Source organism: Phoca vitulina, unplaced genomic scaffold (assembly GCF_004348235.1).
Source record: "Phoca vitulina isolate PV1807 unplaced genomic scaffold, GSC_HSeal_1.0 scaffold37, whole genome shotgun sequence".
Classification (NCBI taxonomy): Eukaryota; Metazoa; Chordata; class Mammalia; order Carnivora; family Phocidae; genus Phoca; species Phoca vitulina.
Genome location: NW_022589740.1, coordinates 2265649 through 2280126, shown reverse-complemented (window position 1 = coordinate 2280126; position 14478 = coordinate 2265649). Strand labels below are relative to the sequence as shown.

General features: G+C 45.7%; 1 protein-coding gene across 1 annotated transcript in view; it reads left to right on the top strand.

Moving 5' to 3' along the window:
- Positions 1-13187, top strand: part of NFIL3 (nuclear factor, interleukin 3 regulated) — a 14469-nt gene extending 1282 nt beyond the window's left edge. Inside the window, exon 2 of the mRNA XM_032427626.1 lies at positions 11320-13187. Within this exon, the coding sequence (XP_032283517.1) occupies positions 11473-12861 (1389 nt within the window). The 5' untranslated portion in view covers positions 11320-11472 and the 3' untranslated portion in view covers positions 12862-13187. The remainder of the gene's footprint in view (positions 1-11319) is intronic.
- Positions 13188-14478: the final 1291 nt, after the last annotated feature.

Below are 14478 nucleotides of genomic sequence, written 5' to 3'. Positions count from 1 at the left end.
GCGGGCGCGGGGCGCGGGCCGGGCTGTGCGCGGGGCTGGCCGGCGGCGGCGGCGAGTGTGCGCGGGGCATTCATTACATAAACTTTTGCTGCCTTGTCAGGAGGGGACTCGCCACCTTAAGGTGGCTGCTTTGATTGCAGCGCCCTCGCGCCGGCACGTAGTCCGGGCTGGCTTGCGCTCCCCCCCGCTGCTGTTGCATAATGTCTCCTGATTTCAGGAAAATTGATGTTTTGGTGGAGGAGAGTGCCGGGGAGGCTGAGCCATCTCGAGCGGGAAGGGCAGCGCTCCCTCCTTTCTCGTCCCTTCTGCGGGGCTTGCGGCGGGGGAGGAGGGGGCGCGGAGGGGGCTGAGTAAATGGGACTAGTCTTGATTTTCTTGTGGAGAAAAGAGCGTTGGTAGCGTGAACCGTGACGGCATTCCGAGAATGCGTGCGCGGCGTTTGTTTGTGTCGGGGCTGTGTCTGCACCGACGTCTTCCACCCTGTTTGTCGTCAGCGTGTGTTACCAGCGCCCGGGAAGGTTGTGGGATTTGTCCTTGCGCAGATTGCATAATCTGTCCACCGTGAAATATTGGCTAGGGTTACGGGCAGATGTGGGAATGTGCACGGACGTGTGCAATGATCTGGAAATTCTAGCGCAGCGTTGGATATTAGATCGTTATTTACATCTATACTACGTCCCAAATAAAAAGATCTATTTCTCAACACTCCTACAAAACATGAAGAATTCCTCGGGTTGTATTCTGATCTTGGATACTCCTGGGGTTCGCCCCTTAGGTGTCCTGAGCTATTATTTTTAAATCTGGGACGAACCATTGTGGCGTTTACCTCCCTACCTTCTTGATTTTCACGTATTCCATTCCATCAGCCCTTTTTCTCACCTTATTGTCATTGCTTTTTCAGACACGACAAGACAGATCACATAATAGTTTCCTGGAAATGTTGCATTATGTAACTGCCGAATTTGCTGGCAGTCAGCATAGGAAGCGGGAGCTAATTACGTGATTTTATAATCTTGCTACAAAGAAAGTAGGACAATCTCAGCCTTTAAAATGTCACTGTAACAGTTTTTTTTTTTTTTTTTTTTAAGGATATTTTAAACAGGAAAGTAGACAACCGGGTAAAGCATTGAGTTAGCTCACGCTGCCGAATGTGTGTCTTTTGCCCTAAATGAAATGTGCGTTCTTCTAAATTTAGCCCTATCACATTTTAACAATTGTGGCCTCGCAGCGCTATTTCTGGTGTTTTCTCCAGGGCTATGTGCAAATACAAGTTCAAGGCCATTTGCTGTAGTTTTAACTCCACGCCTTCGGAGACCTTTGATAAGATTGTATTTTTAGGAAGGCATTTCGCAGAGCCCGGTGATTTGCTGGATGCTGACTCCCATTTATCTTTATAAAGGACACTTTAGGAAAGTGCTGTGTTCCCTGAGAACAGCAGGGGATGGCCAAGTGTCATCTTCTGGTCTTGGGTTTTGTAAATAACAACAGGGAATGAGGTCACAAGTATTTATTTCACATCGTGGGTATTTTTTTTTTCTCCAGAGCAGATATGATTTATGGGAAACAGATATAGGTTAGTGGATTGCATTTTTTTGGTGTAGATTCCCTAGTTTTATTCCTGTGAGTATGTATGAATATATAATGTACCCATATTTTAAATTTCTTCCGGCATTCTTAGGTTGTGTAATTATGTGTGAATATATGTATATGATGGTGTGTATATGTCAGATTTTTTTTCCTGACGTAACATTTAAATAACTAAAGAGCAGGGTTTGGGTTTTTTTTGGGGGGGGGCGTATTATAGACATTCATCCCTGGAACAAATTATATTACCCCAAATAATTGCAGTTGCTTTCCAACGAGCTAATACTGCTCCAGGCCCCCCGATGTCAGACCCCGACCTACTTTGGAGCTTGGGCAGGGAGCCGCGGGCCTGCTGGGGAACACGTAGCGCCACCTTCCGATCGCGACCTCCAGGGGCGCGCCCCTCCCGCTGGCGGGCCCTTGGGGGACGGAGGCAGGGGGCTGGGAGGTGGGGGCGGAGCGTGGGGGCCTAGGGTCGGGACCCCCGAGCGCCCTGGGCGGCGCTTGGGCAGGAGCCGCACGGCGGCCTGCGCGCCTCCTCGCCCCCTCCCCACATTCCTTTGTTCTGGCGAGGGGGTCCTGGCAGCGCCGAGGCCCCGCTGCGCCGCCCACCCGGTGGGGGCGGGTCCCGGTGAGGCGCCGCGCTGGGGGCGCGGAGGGACCTGGGCCGGGGAGTGCGGGTGCGCTTTGGGCTCGCCCGGCCGAGGGAGGGGAGAGGAGCGCAGCCGGGGAGGAATGGGAGGGGAGCTGGGGAGGAGCGCGAGGCGCCCAGGGCGAGGCGCAAGGAGTGGGCAGCCGGGCGGCTCGGCAGCTCTAGCGGCCTGCCTCCTGCCTTTTGCCCGGTGAGCTTCTGAGCCGCGCGGACACCTTTGTTCCAGGAGGCTTCATTGTATTTCGGAGCCAAGCGCTTCTTGATTCGTGAAGTGGGAAAGACTAAGAAAACCTCCAAATGTCAACAGACCGCGGACATTGGGGGTGGGGACGCTCCAGCACTGATGCTGATGGGAAGGGGCGCCCGGCTTGACTGTGGCTATAGTCGGGTCTTTTTCTTTTTCCTTTTCTTTCTTTTCTTTCCTTTCTTTTTCTTTCTTTCTTTCTTTCTTTCTTTCTTTCTTTCTTTCTTTCTTTTCTTTTTTCTTTCTTTCTTTCTTTCTTTCTTTCTTTCTTTCTTTCTTTCTTTCTTTCTTTCTTTCCCTTCTTTTTCTTTTTTTTAATGTACCTTTACTTCATGCGGTCAAAGGCTAGAGTAGAAAGAACTTGAATTCCCCGAGTTCAAAATAAAACAAAAATCAAAACGCCCACGTAGACGCCGCCGTCCTACTGTAAGACTACAGTACTTTCATCCTGGCATAAAGACTTCTGAGAGTGTGCTCGGCAACTGGTTCGCAGTGAATTCAGGGCGACATCACAGGTGTTCTCTGGCAGTCTGCTTTGTTGAAAAGTTGGCTTCTGTGGGATCACATCCTACATCCGTGCCCCTCCATCAGTTTCTCTCTTGAGCCGCAGGCCACTGTCTGTACTGAGGGACCAGCTCTGGCGGAGTGCTAAGAGCTCAGGCTCAGAGGAGCTGGGCCCTAAGGCCCCAGCCTGTGATTTGGGGAGCTGCTGTGATCTCTGCTGGTGTCCAGAGTAAACTGAGGGAATATGACCCGTCGAGCTGGGTAGTTTTGAGGAGCTCAGTAAACCGTTCCCATATAATTCACCAGGAACCAGATTTTTTTTTTTTTTTAAATAAAGGCAGTCACCTTCATTTTTCTCTGCCTAAATCTCTGTCCAATAATAGTAAGGACTGAAGTTTGAGTTAAGCCTATATAATTAAAGATCCTTCTTGGGATACATTTTTGTTCTAATAATGATTACTTTTTTTTTCCTCTCTCAAAACTGTGTGCCATTGCGTTCAATGGTAATTTAAGTTTGAAGTGAATTCTTGACAGGGTTGCGGAGCCTCGGAAATCGCTGGGTTAGTGTTTGGGGGAAGCGTGGGTAGGAACACAGAGGTGAGTCGGTGGTGGCAGGAATGACGTAACAAGTGCCACGCAGCCCTGGCTTTTTCCAGTTCCTTTGACTTCTCTGTGACGGCTTTCCTTGGCCTGATCATCCCCATCTCTACACATCTGTGGTCCGAGCCCAGCCGAGGCGGGTTAGACCCCACAGATGGGCCCTCTGGGAAGGAGTGTGCACAGCCTGTATGCTTGACAACTAAGGCCGTGTCCTGTGAAACTGCTGATGTTTGGTCTTTTTGATTAATACACAAGATTTCATTTGGTTGAGCCTTCTACCTGCCGCACAGGGCAGGGCTTCCTTAAGAATCGCGAGAGGCTCAGAAGCCCAGGCACTCGTCATTGGCATTGCCTTGATGCTGCTCATTCTTCAGAAGTGAAATGAAGAGCTTATTCTAGCCCCTTAGCCTCCTTGTGCCTGACTCTCTGCTGCCTTCTCTCACCATCCCCATTCTACAGGTGCGGGAGTGGAGGCACAGACAGATGGATTAGCAGCCCAGACCACCAGCCTGAAAACGGGAGGGGGGGCTGTGCTAGTAACACCCCCCCATCTCTCTCCCTCCCCAGAGTGTGAATGCTAGCTCACTGGAGTCTTTGAAACAATTTCCTTTTCTGTGTTAAAGGCTTATCTTTGCGAAGTGCAATTATAACATCAGTGTGATGCAACAACCTGAAAATTAAAAACCCTTTGTTAGAGCGCTTTCCCGTGTTGAGCAACTGCCTGACTCACCCACGGAGTGGATATTTCTAGTTGACCTTGCCTTGGTCCGCAGTCAGCTCCACCAAGTGAATGTGATTGCCGCATGGCATGGAAAAGGTGCAGTCATGTTGCCTCGGCTTTATTTTTACCCGAGCTAAAATCACACATACTTCATTATTTCCATTGTAATCCAGATGGCACTGATGCTGTGAGAAGTTGTTTATTTTTAATTTGTATTGAGGGAATGAGAGCACACTTGGGATTCGATTCAAACTATGACAGAAACAATGTAATTGAAGCTCCTTTAATATGCATTTCTGGGTTTTGTGAGGTGTGCCAGTATTTCACAGGATTAACACATTGTCTGATATCCTGTTATTTTCCTAAATTGTATTTGAGTTGATTTTTATCCAGATCAGACTCATTGAGAATGTCGAAAGACGTTGACCTTTGATCACAGACATTACATAAGAGTTTTTTCGGTTTCAAAATGAATTTGTATTACCACTACCCCCAATCACCTCTCAAATTTCTTTGCAAATAACTTTCCTGTAGTTAAAAAAAAAAAAAAAAAAAAACATTTCTCATACGGTTTTAATTAGAGAGCTTAAGCTTGTTTTTATGATAAAGTTTAGTGGGGATTTTCTAGATGCCATTCGTAATAATCTGTGCTTTGAGGACTCAGTTTCATTGGAATCAGAATGATCTTTGTATTATAAGCCTTTAGTTATCAGAACATGGTGTCTTTATCAATTAACTCTCCAAGGATCTTAAAGGGCAATTCAATAGCCTTCAAGTAAACATGAAAACATTTTTTTAAAAATCCGTCCTATTCATAAGGCACGTAGTAAAGTAACTGACATTTGTAATCATCTGCTCACTGGGCAAGAAAGTGAAATTAAAAAGAAGAAATCAAAAAGTCAAGCTGAGGAGAACTGGAGTGGTTGGTTCTTCAGTGTACTTACAAACATTCAAGAACTTTCCCTGCCCTCCCCCCCTCAGCCCTGCACCCACACCATTTCTGCCACCATTCTGCGTGTTGCACGTGCTCTGCTGGTGGGAACCCATGGCAGAATTTCCTGTAACAGTTACTTCGTGATTGTTGGCGTCCCTTAGGATTTCAGATTAGTTGTCAGACTGATACATTATCTTTGGAAGTAGCAAGGAAACTAGTGGTCCCCACTTTGAGTGACTGCAGCTTTTTAAAAATGCTTTACTATTCCTCTCCCCCCTACCCCCCATACCCAGATTCTTCTCCCTCTTCAGTGAGGGTGTGGCTGGTCTTTCCTTCTCCAGCCGTGCAGTTGTTTCTATGTGTTAGCATCTTTGCCTTTCCTGCACACAGTCTTCCGAATATTTCCATTGTGCGCTGTAGTTTACAAACACAGTCCTCTTATAAAAGAGTGTCAAATTATACTGTTTTATATTTCAGTTCCTTAAGTTCTATCAGTGCTGTCACCAAATGCAATGCTGTCATATTTGTTAAGATTGAATCTAATTTTTAAGTGGTCCTTTGTTGAGGATGAGAGAGCAAGAAACTTGAAATATTTTCACATAGCATAAACTTGATCAGATTTTGACACATTTATTTACAAATTTGCCCAAATAAAAAAAGTAGGTTAATTTGTTGCTATGATAGGACAGACTTTGGCAAAGCATGAGAATCACTCACTGTATGTGTGTGTTCATATCTGGATCACGTACACATTTCTCTCTAACATTAGGGTTAAAGTCTGTGTTACTAGAGACAGAAATCTCTTATTGAACGGGAGGCACTTCATTGGCAATTAGAGAGGTTTAGCATAGTTTTATTAATTTAAAAAGCCTTTGGGGCACCTGGCTGGCTCAGTTGGTGGAGCGTGTGACTCTTGATCTTGGGGTCGTGAGTTCCAGCCCCACGCTGGGCATAGAGATTACTTTAAAAAATAAAAGCCTTTAATTTTTCAGCCTGATGAGAAAATCCCCTTGCGAGTTCAATGCTCCCTGAGTTTTTTCACACACCCCCCCATCCCCCTTGACTGTACATGCGTATTCCTTTCCTGTTTTAACTCTGCTTTTAAGTACTGGATTTTATTCTTATCCATGAACAGAAGTAAAGCGTTTTACTGAAACAGTCATGTCATCAATTGTTAACCCTACCACGAGAAATGTAGGTTGACATTTTGCTAGTTTTAATAGTTTAAAGAACTGTGAATTAATTAACTTTATTTGCTTATTTTTCACCGAAATGACATGTTATCTCAAAAACAAGCAGCTCTCTGCTTAGTGGAGAGAGAGTTTACAATTTAACATAAAATGATTTTTTTTTTCTTTAATGGTATCTATACTGTGCCTCTGATTAAATGGCATATCCAGAGAGTGGAGGACAATGAGATAGTTCTATTTCAAAAACGCTTCCCAAATATGGAGCACTTCAAATAGTATCTCATCTTGTGTAAATTTTTAAATCAAAATATGTAATACAAGCTATTTGCAAGAAGACTTCCCCTTTAAAGGGAGCATTAATAACAAACTTATCTCATAGTAGACTATTTAATGTCTAAACTGTCGGTAGGATTTTAGATGCTGGAGACAAAATGTTCCTTCTTGTTTCGGAGAGAGTTTGAATTGCCAGCCACGGTTCTTCTGGGAGGTGCGCTGGGGGCCGGGACGGTGCAGGTCTGTCTCCATAAGCGGAAGTAACCATGTCACTCCTCGAGGAGGGATTTGGTGGAGACTTACAGGTTGTGAACTTGTATTCTTTTTTAGACTTTTTTAAGCCAAATTATAATCTTAATTAAAGATCACGTTTAGGTCATCTGACTTGAATACACATGACAGCTCAGCGTTTACAAAACCTAACTCCCGCCTGTGGAAGTGGTGTAACGTACTCTGAAAAAGCATGAATTAGAGACAGTGGCCCGTGTTAGGGACAGAAAGATACGTCGGCTGGAATGTGGTGTCTCCGGCTCTTCGATTTCTCTTTCTGTCGTGTTCTTCTGAAGCAGCCCTGTTATCTAACGGGAGTGGTGAGGCTGACCACGCCGAACATGCCAGCGTCACAGAGCCGGCAGGAAGGGACAGTTGCCCGAGAAAGGAAATGGAAGGGGTGCCGCAGCGCTGGTGGTGGCCCGAAAGCGTGACGCAGAGGCGACGTGGGCGTTAAGGCAATACGAAGGGAAAACACAGTTTGGAACAGAGTCATTAGTTGAGCATAAACACCGATGTGTTAGAAGGCCGTGTAAACCACGTTAGTACTTCCTTTGAGTTCACTGTCAGCGGACACGACTGGTTTCTGAGGCCCACCTCTGCCCTGCAGCACTGTGTGATCTTGGGAAAGTCACTCAGTCTGTGTTTCAACTACCCACCTCCCCTCCATGTTGAAAATGGATACTTTTTGGTTTTGTACCAAAAAATCATAGGATCCAATGCCCCTAGCCATCGTTTTTCTTTTCCCCATTTTAGCATATAGGATTGCCAGGAGATTAAAATTTTAGCAGAGATGAGAGTTTAGAATGTTTCTGTAATTCATTAAATACTCTTGGGATATAAAACAACAGCCAAAGAGGCTGGAGGAAGGTTCCAGGTGGTACCTTTGTTGCCTTAAGGAAGTTCTGGCCACCTCTGGTGGTGCCTTATTACCGCAAGACTAACGTAGCGAATGGGTGTGTATTACTCAGAAATGGGAGTGATCCAGAAGAGGAGCTGGGCATGCACCAGAACAACCCCGTGCGGGCGTCGGAGAGGGTGCTGGTGGGGGAGCTGGACTTGGATCTGGGCTGCAGCTGAGCTCTGCTGCTTAACCAGCTGGGGGGCACGGGGCAGGTCACTGGACTTCTCCGAGCCTTTTCTGTTTTGAAAACCCTTGTCGTGAGGGTAATGAACACAGGAGAGGCCAGGCTCTCTGTGTGGTAAGTGTTCAGTAAATGGCACCTGTTGGGATTGCTTGTGTTGTTGTCACCATACCAAGAAACAAGCAGAGGGGCTAGAAAGGATGTGCTGGGTGACCCAGTCCCCATGTTGACGGTGCCCGTCACGCGTGCCTCCCCTAGCGCTGGGTTCTCCGGTCGGGCTCCCGCAGGAGACTAGGACTTCCTTGACTCTTGAGTTTGGTTTTCCCTCCCTCTTTATGTGCCCCCAGTCTGGCTCAGTGCCTGGTCCACAGTAGGCGCTCCACATTCCGTGTTGAATAAATCAGTTAATGAATAAGAGAAGCTCTCTGTTAACAAGTAAAATGTCTTTTTTTAGAATTTACATAATAACATTCAGTTAAAAAAAAACTATCAGAAAGTGTTTCGTTTACAAAACTCTCTTAGATAAGGCAAATAAGTGACTGCCAATCAGATGTCGGACACCTCTATGTTCAGTTTGTTGCTAGGACACAAAGACAATACTTTGCACCCTGAAAAAAATTGCATCCTAGTTGGATGTACAAAACAAACCTGCAGAAAGACACAGTGTAGAAATCAGCACCTTTCTCTACATTATCTCACACGCATGATAAACTTTTTTTCCAACACTGCAAGATTACTTGATAAAAAATATTACAGAAGATACTCTTAAGATAGTAGGTGGTGATTTGCCAGTGAGTCAGAGAGACAATTAGTATTTGCAGATGAGGGAAGACTCCCAGATTCTAGTACATGTAGTAAAATTCACATAGGAAGAAGATTAAAAAGAAAGGAGACTTCCTGTAGGTTTTGAATGTACTGAGGAAGTTCTAGAGATGACAGAGTGGACACGTAGTGCTGAGACGGCGAGAAGAGAGGGGTCAAAGAGATGCTAAGACAAGGGGGATACTTTTGTTAGATGGAGTGGGACAGTGTCCTCCACACAGTGTGGTGAGGGCAGCCCCCCCACTCTGGAGGCTCCTGGCACATGCAGCCTTCGGACCAGGAGGCTGAAAAGTCCCAACCCCCTGGTAGATTTGAAATGATGAAAATGGGTGAGAAATGATGAAATAAGGAAAAGTTTAGGAAGAGTAACTAAGGCAGAATGGTGGGGCATTTCAAAAGCATAACTGTGAAAACTGGGGAGGCAAACGTTAAAAGAATGTGACTTTTTTTTTAAAAGGAGGGGACACATTTTAAAATGCAGGGGAAAGAGTGAGTCTCTGGTGGAAAATGTACCCAGAATAATAGTGTTCAAGGAACTGTATGATGTTTAAAAAAATCAGTAGTACCAGAGGAGCTGGTGGAGGTTTGAAGGGCACCCCCCCAAAAAAAAAGATCAGTGCCGCAGTCCTCCAGCTGCTGGAAGTTTGACTCTTTGCCTCAACACTCAGTTGACTTTGGTGGTGGGGACTGGACCGAGCTGGGGAACAGAAATCTTTACTAGCAGTGAAGAGTCCATTGATACGTAGAGGAAAGATGGATTTTCGTGTCAGAAGACGAAACCTGAGTGGGAATATAGAAAGCGGTGTTGTTGCACTAAGTGATAACTGGGAAGATTCCCTTTTCACACCATCGCTGCTTACTGTGCGGACTCCGTGCTTTCACGTCGTGTTATCAAAAACAAACAGAAACTTGGTGTTATTAATCATGGGTTTCGCTAAGTCGCAACTGCCTGTTTCCATGTTGGCTCAGCTTGATGGACAAAAATGTGGCATTAAACCTTACTCTTTATGATCCTGAAATTATTACATCATTTCTTCTGTTCCTTCTGGAAAAGGCGCAAGAAGCTGGCAGGCTTTTCCAGCTGATAAAATTAAACTTCACTTCATTAGTCATTACAAAACTATGCACAAGAAAGGGAGAGTGATGTAAAACAAAAACATTAAATCTTTTTAATGTGGCAGGAGAGAGTGCCGTATGCAGACAGCACTGAAGGAACGGTGGTCTCCTTTATGAAAGTACTGCCTCCTGGGAAATCAGGCAGAGAAGCCCTGTCGAGAAGCACAGTTGGGTCCAAAAACTACCACAAAAAGATTGTTATTGGAATCTAATATGGGTTTATTACCTCATGTCAAGCCAAATTCAGATTATAAATATCTCATCAGCGGAAAAGGAAGCTAGCTGATGGTTCTATTTTTGAGGGTTTTTTTATATTTTGTTTGAAACTAATTAGTAAAATGGAAAGAAATTCTTTCCATAATTACATTCTCTGGGTTTAAAATAATTTTGTTTCAAAAATGCACTCTACTTAAAAAAAAAAAGGTCCTTTTGAATAGTAACTGTTTATTTTAGTCCCAAACTACTGCATAAATGAAATCTATTGGGGCAGACTTTTCAGGACCCCCCCCCCCAAAAAAAAGCACCTTGGGTGCTTCAATCTTAAGTGGATGTTTGATAAATCAATTTGAAGGAACCAGAAAAAAGAAGGAACATACCTAATGTCATAGCACAGATGCATCAGAAGATATGGCTCTATCGAGAGGAGTCCCGTACATCCAGGTGTGCCGAACCACCTGGCAGAATGCAGTCAGGAATGTGATGGACAGGTGTGTGTCCACATGAGAGTCAGATCAAAACAACCACGACTCAGTTGTTTGTGTGGCTTTTATTTTCATTTTTGTGAAAATACAGAGTTCGCTTTAGAGTATATTTTATTCCATGTAATTGCAGAATTTGTGTATGGGTATAAGAGTTTACCTGGGAAAGTTCCTTTGAAGGGGGGTGAGTGTGTTTGCTCTGCAGTGATGTAAATGTCACCTAAAATTATTCAGAAGCACCACGATATGCAAGTACCATTTAAAACTTAACCAACCAGTGGCGATCTGTCATTTCCTTCCTGGGATGTCCTGTCTCTGCGTACCCCCCGCCCCCATTTCTGCTCCTGAAACAGCCTTCCTCTGTTTCTGCCTGGGCACATGTGGTTTTGCTCCCAGTGTCCTGGCCCACGTGGCACTCTGCTGAATGGTCTCACTGGGGACTTGTCCTCTACAGCTTACAGCACAGGCATTTGGGCCCCTATCTCCTTTTCCTGATGGCAACCTCTTAGAAGGGAAGGGCTATGTCTTGTTCAGACCTGTATATCCTCCATGCTTAGTGTAGCTCCTCGTGCGGGATTGGCAATAAATATTTACCCAGTGGATAACGCTCTTCTCCTGTGTTGCAGGGAACCTAGGAGGAAGACCCCTACTCCATTCAGTAAGAGGAGCCAGCGAGATTCATTCCGGACAGCAGAACGGAAGAGAGAACATTGATGGCTTTCCCACCGCAGTTTTTAAAGCCTTTGTGAATACTGGGGAAGGAATCTGTCCTGATTCTGATGCAGCTGAGAAAAATGCAGACCATCAAGAAGGAGCAGGCATCCCTGGATGCTGGCAGCGGTGTGGACAAGATGATGGTGCTGAACTCTGCGCTGACCGAGGTCTCGGAAGACTTGACAGGGGGTGAAGAGCTGCTTCTGAATGAAGGCAGCGTGGGGAAGAGCAAATCTTCCGCGTGTCGGAGGAAACGGGAATTCATTCCCGATGAAAAGAAGGATGCCATGTATTGGGAAAAGAGGCGGAAAAATAACGAAGCCGCGAAGAGGTCTCGGGAGAAACGTCGACTGAATGACCTGGTTTTGGAGAACAAACTGATTGCCCTGGGAGAAGAAAACGCCACTTTAAAAGCTGAGCTGCTCTCCCTAAAATTAAAGTTTGGTTTAATTAGCTCCACGGCCTATGCCCAAGAGATTCAGAAACTCAGTCACTCTACTGCTGTGTATTTCCAAGACTACCAGGCGTCCAAGTCCAGCACCGGCCCCTTTGTGGATGAGCACGAGCCCTCGATGGTGACGAGCGGCTGCATTTCTGTCATCAAGCACTCCCCGCAGGCCTCCCTGTCCGACGTTTCCGAAGTGTCCTCGCTGGAACATTCACAGGATGGGGCTGTGCGGGGTGGCTGTGGGAGCCCTGAGAGCAAGTTCCAGGCCATCAAGCAAGAGCCTGTGGAACTGGAGAGCTACGCGAGGGAGCCTGGTGATGAGCGGGGCACCTACCGGGCCTCTGTGTATCAGAACCTCATGGGGACCGCGTTCCCCAGCTACTCCCACTCTCCCCCTCTGCTGCAGGTCGCCCGGTCCTCCAGCAACTCCCCCAGGACGTCGGAGACAGATGACGGCGCGGTGGGGAAGTCATCCGACGGAGAAGATGAGCAGCAGGTTCCCAAGGGCCCCATCCATTCTCCCGTGGAGCTTCAGCGCGGCCACGCCACCACGGTGAAGGTTCCAGAAGTGAACTCCTCCGCCTTGCCGCACAAGCTCCGCATTAAAGCCAAAGCCATGCAGATCAAAGTAGAAGCGTTTGATCACGAGTTTGACGCCGCACCGAAACCGGCCTCGCCTATGGACGGGACGCCCAAGAGACATTTCGAACTCGAGAAGCATACTGCCCCAAGTATGGTACATTCTGCCCTCACCCCTTTTTCAGTGCAGGTGACTAATATTCAAGATTGGTCTCTCAAATCGGAACACTGGCATCAAAAAGAACTTAATGGCAAAACTCAGAATAGCTTCAAAACTGGAGTTGTGGAAATGCAAGACAGTGGCTACAAAGTGTCTGACCCAGAGAATTTGTTTCTGAAGCAGGGGATAGCAAACTTATCTGCAGAGGTGGTTTCACTGAAGAGACTCATAGCCACACACCAAATCTCTGCTTCGGACTCTGGGTGAATTACTACTGAAAAGCTCTGGGTCTTCAGAAAGCCGTCATTTGCAATAGATGAGTACGTTTTGTATTAGGCTGAATTTTCACTGGACCCGTGATGTCATTCCACTGTAATGTTGACACATTGTCTGCTGGGTGTCTTTTTGTGCACAAATTATTATGGAAATTAGATCGTGTTATCACTCTGCCTTGTGTATAGTGAAATAGTCCATACAAAGCCTGTATATATTGAACATTATTTTTGTTGTTCTATTATAAAGCGTGTCAGTTACCAGTTTCAATAAAGGATTGGTGACAAACACAGACTTCTGCTCCACTGCACTTGATTTTATGGGGGAAAAAAAAGCAATTTGAGTTCTAAAAGTGGATATTAAAATATTCCATGTTTTACTCCTTCAGGGGAGTTTTCTCCCCTGTGTTAGGGAAAGCCAAAATGTAAGTTCAGCACATAACTTGTTTTTCTTCTAGTTTGGCCTGGGCTATAGTAAGTTTGGAAACTTTACAAAGAGAGGGCAAAAAAAATAATAATGGCATTTGAGACTAATTTACTAAATTACTCCCCATTATCTATTATTTTTCTTTAAGCTTAAGTTTTCTGTGGTTTTTTTTTGTTGTTGTTGTTGTTTTAAGTAGAAAAACCCAAGTTGTCTGGCATCAGCCTCTCTTGGGTCATCTCTTTTTTTGAGTATGACACATTCATGTGGATGCTTGAGTCACTGACCCACTTTATTAATTAGAGGTTCTTTTAAAAAAGAGTGTCTAAAGACTAAGGATGAAGTCACTTTCATGGTATTCTAAATCTTAACAGTTCTTGACTATAACAATCTAGGGAATTAAGCTAGTGAAATTCCATTTTTATTTAATTTCCAAAATTTCAAGAACACATCAGCTATCCCATTCCAGCATGTATAGTCTGAGTATGCATCATGACTTGTTATTTCCACTTGGCCAGTGATGAATATAAATAGTAGCTCAATAGTAGAAACTATAATGCAGAAGCCCACAAGAAAGCGTCATTCTAAGCCACTTAACGCTAAGACAGCTACTGATGATGCGTCCAGCCTCTGCAGTTGCCTGTACAAGTAGGTGTGGTGGGACCAAACGTCTCCTGTTGCAGGGTGGGACTGGCCCCCGGGTGGGGTGGGAGGGGCGGGCGGATGCTGGTCATGCCCAGCCCTCTCCAGATCCAGCTCTTTCCCACTGACCTCCCTCCTGTTCTGCAGAGTGTGGAGGGGCTTGAGGCTCACGGGACGTGTGCAGACTTAACCCTCACTCTGCTCGCTGCCCCTGTGTCATGGTGCCCCCCAGGAGGGGCCTGATTGTAACAGCCCATTTACAGGGCTGCGGTCTTTTTGGCTGACTGCTTTGAACAAAAGCTTACTCCTTTGTATTTTTAAAAGTGGCCCTTTGAGTTAAAGGGCCACATACATGCTCTCTACTCTGTCCTTTTGGTCACGGTGACCTTTTGGTCAGTCTTCTCTCTGACATTTCCTGGCTCGTAGAGAAATGTGGTTTCTTCTCAGCCCTTGGCCTTCTCTCTTCATATTTTATCAGTGACTGGGTGAGGCCCAGAAGCAAACCCATCTCATTTCAAATGTTACAAAGCACAGGAGGACTAAAAT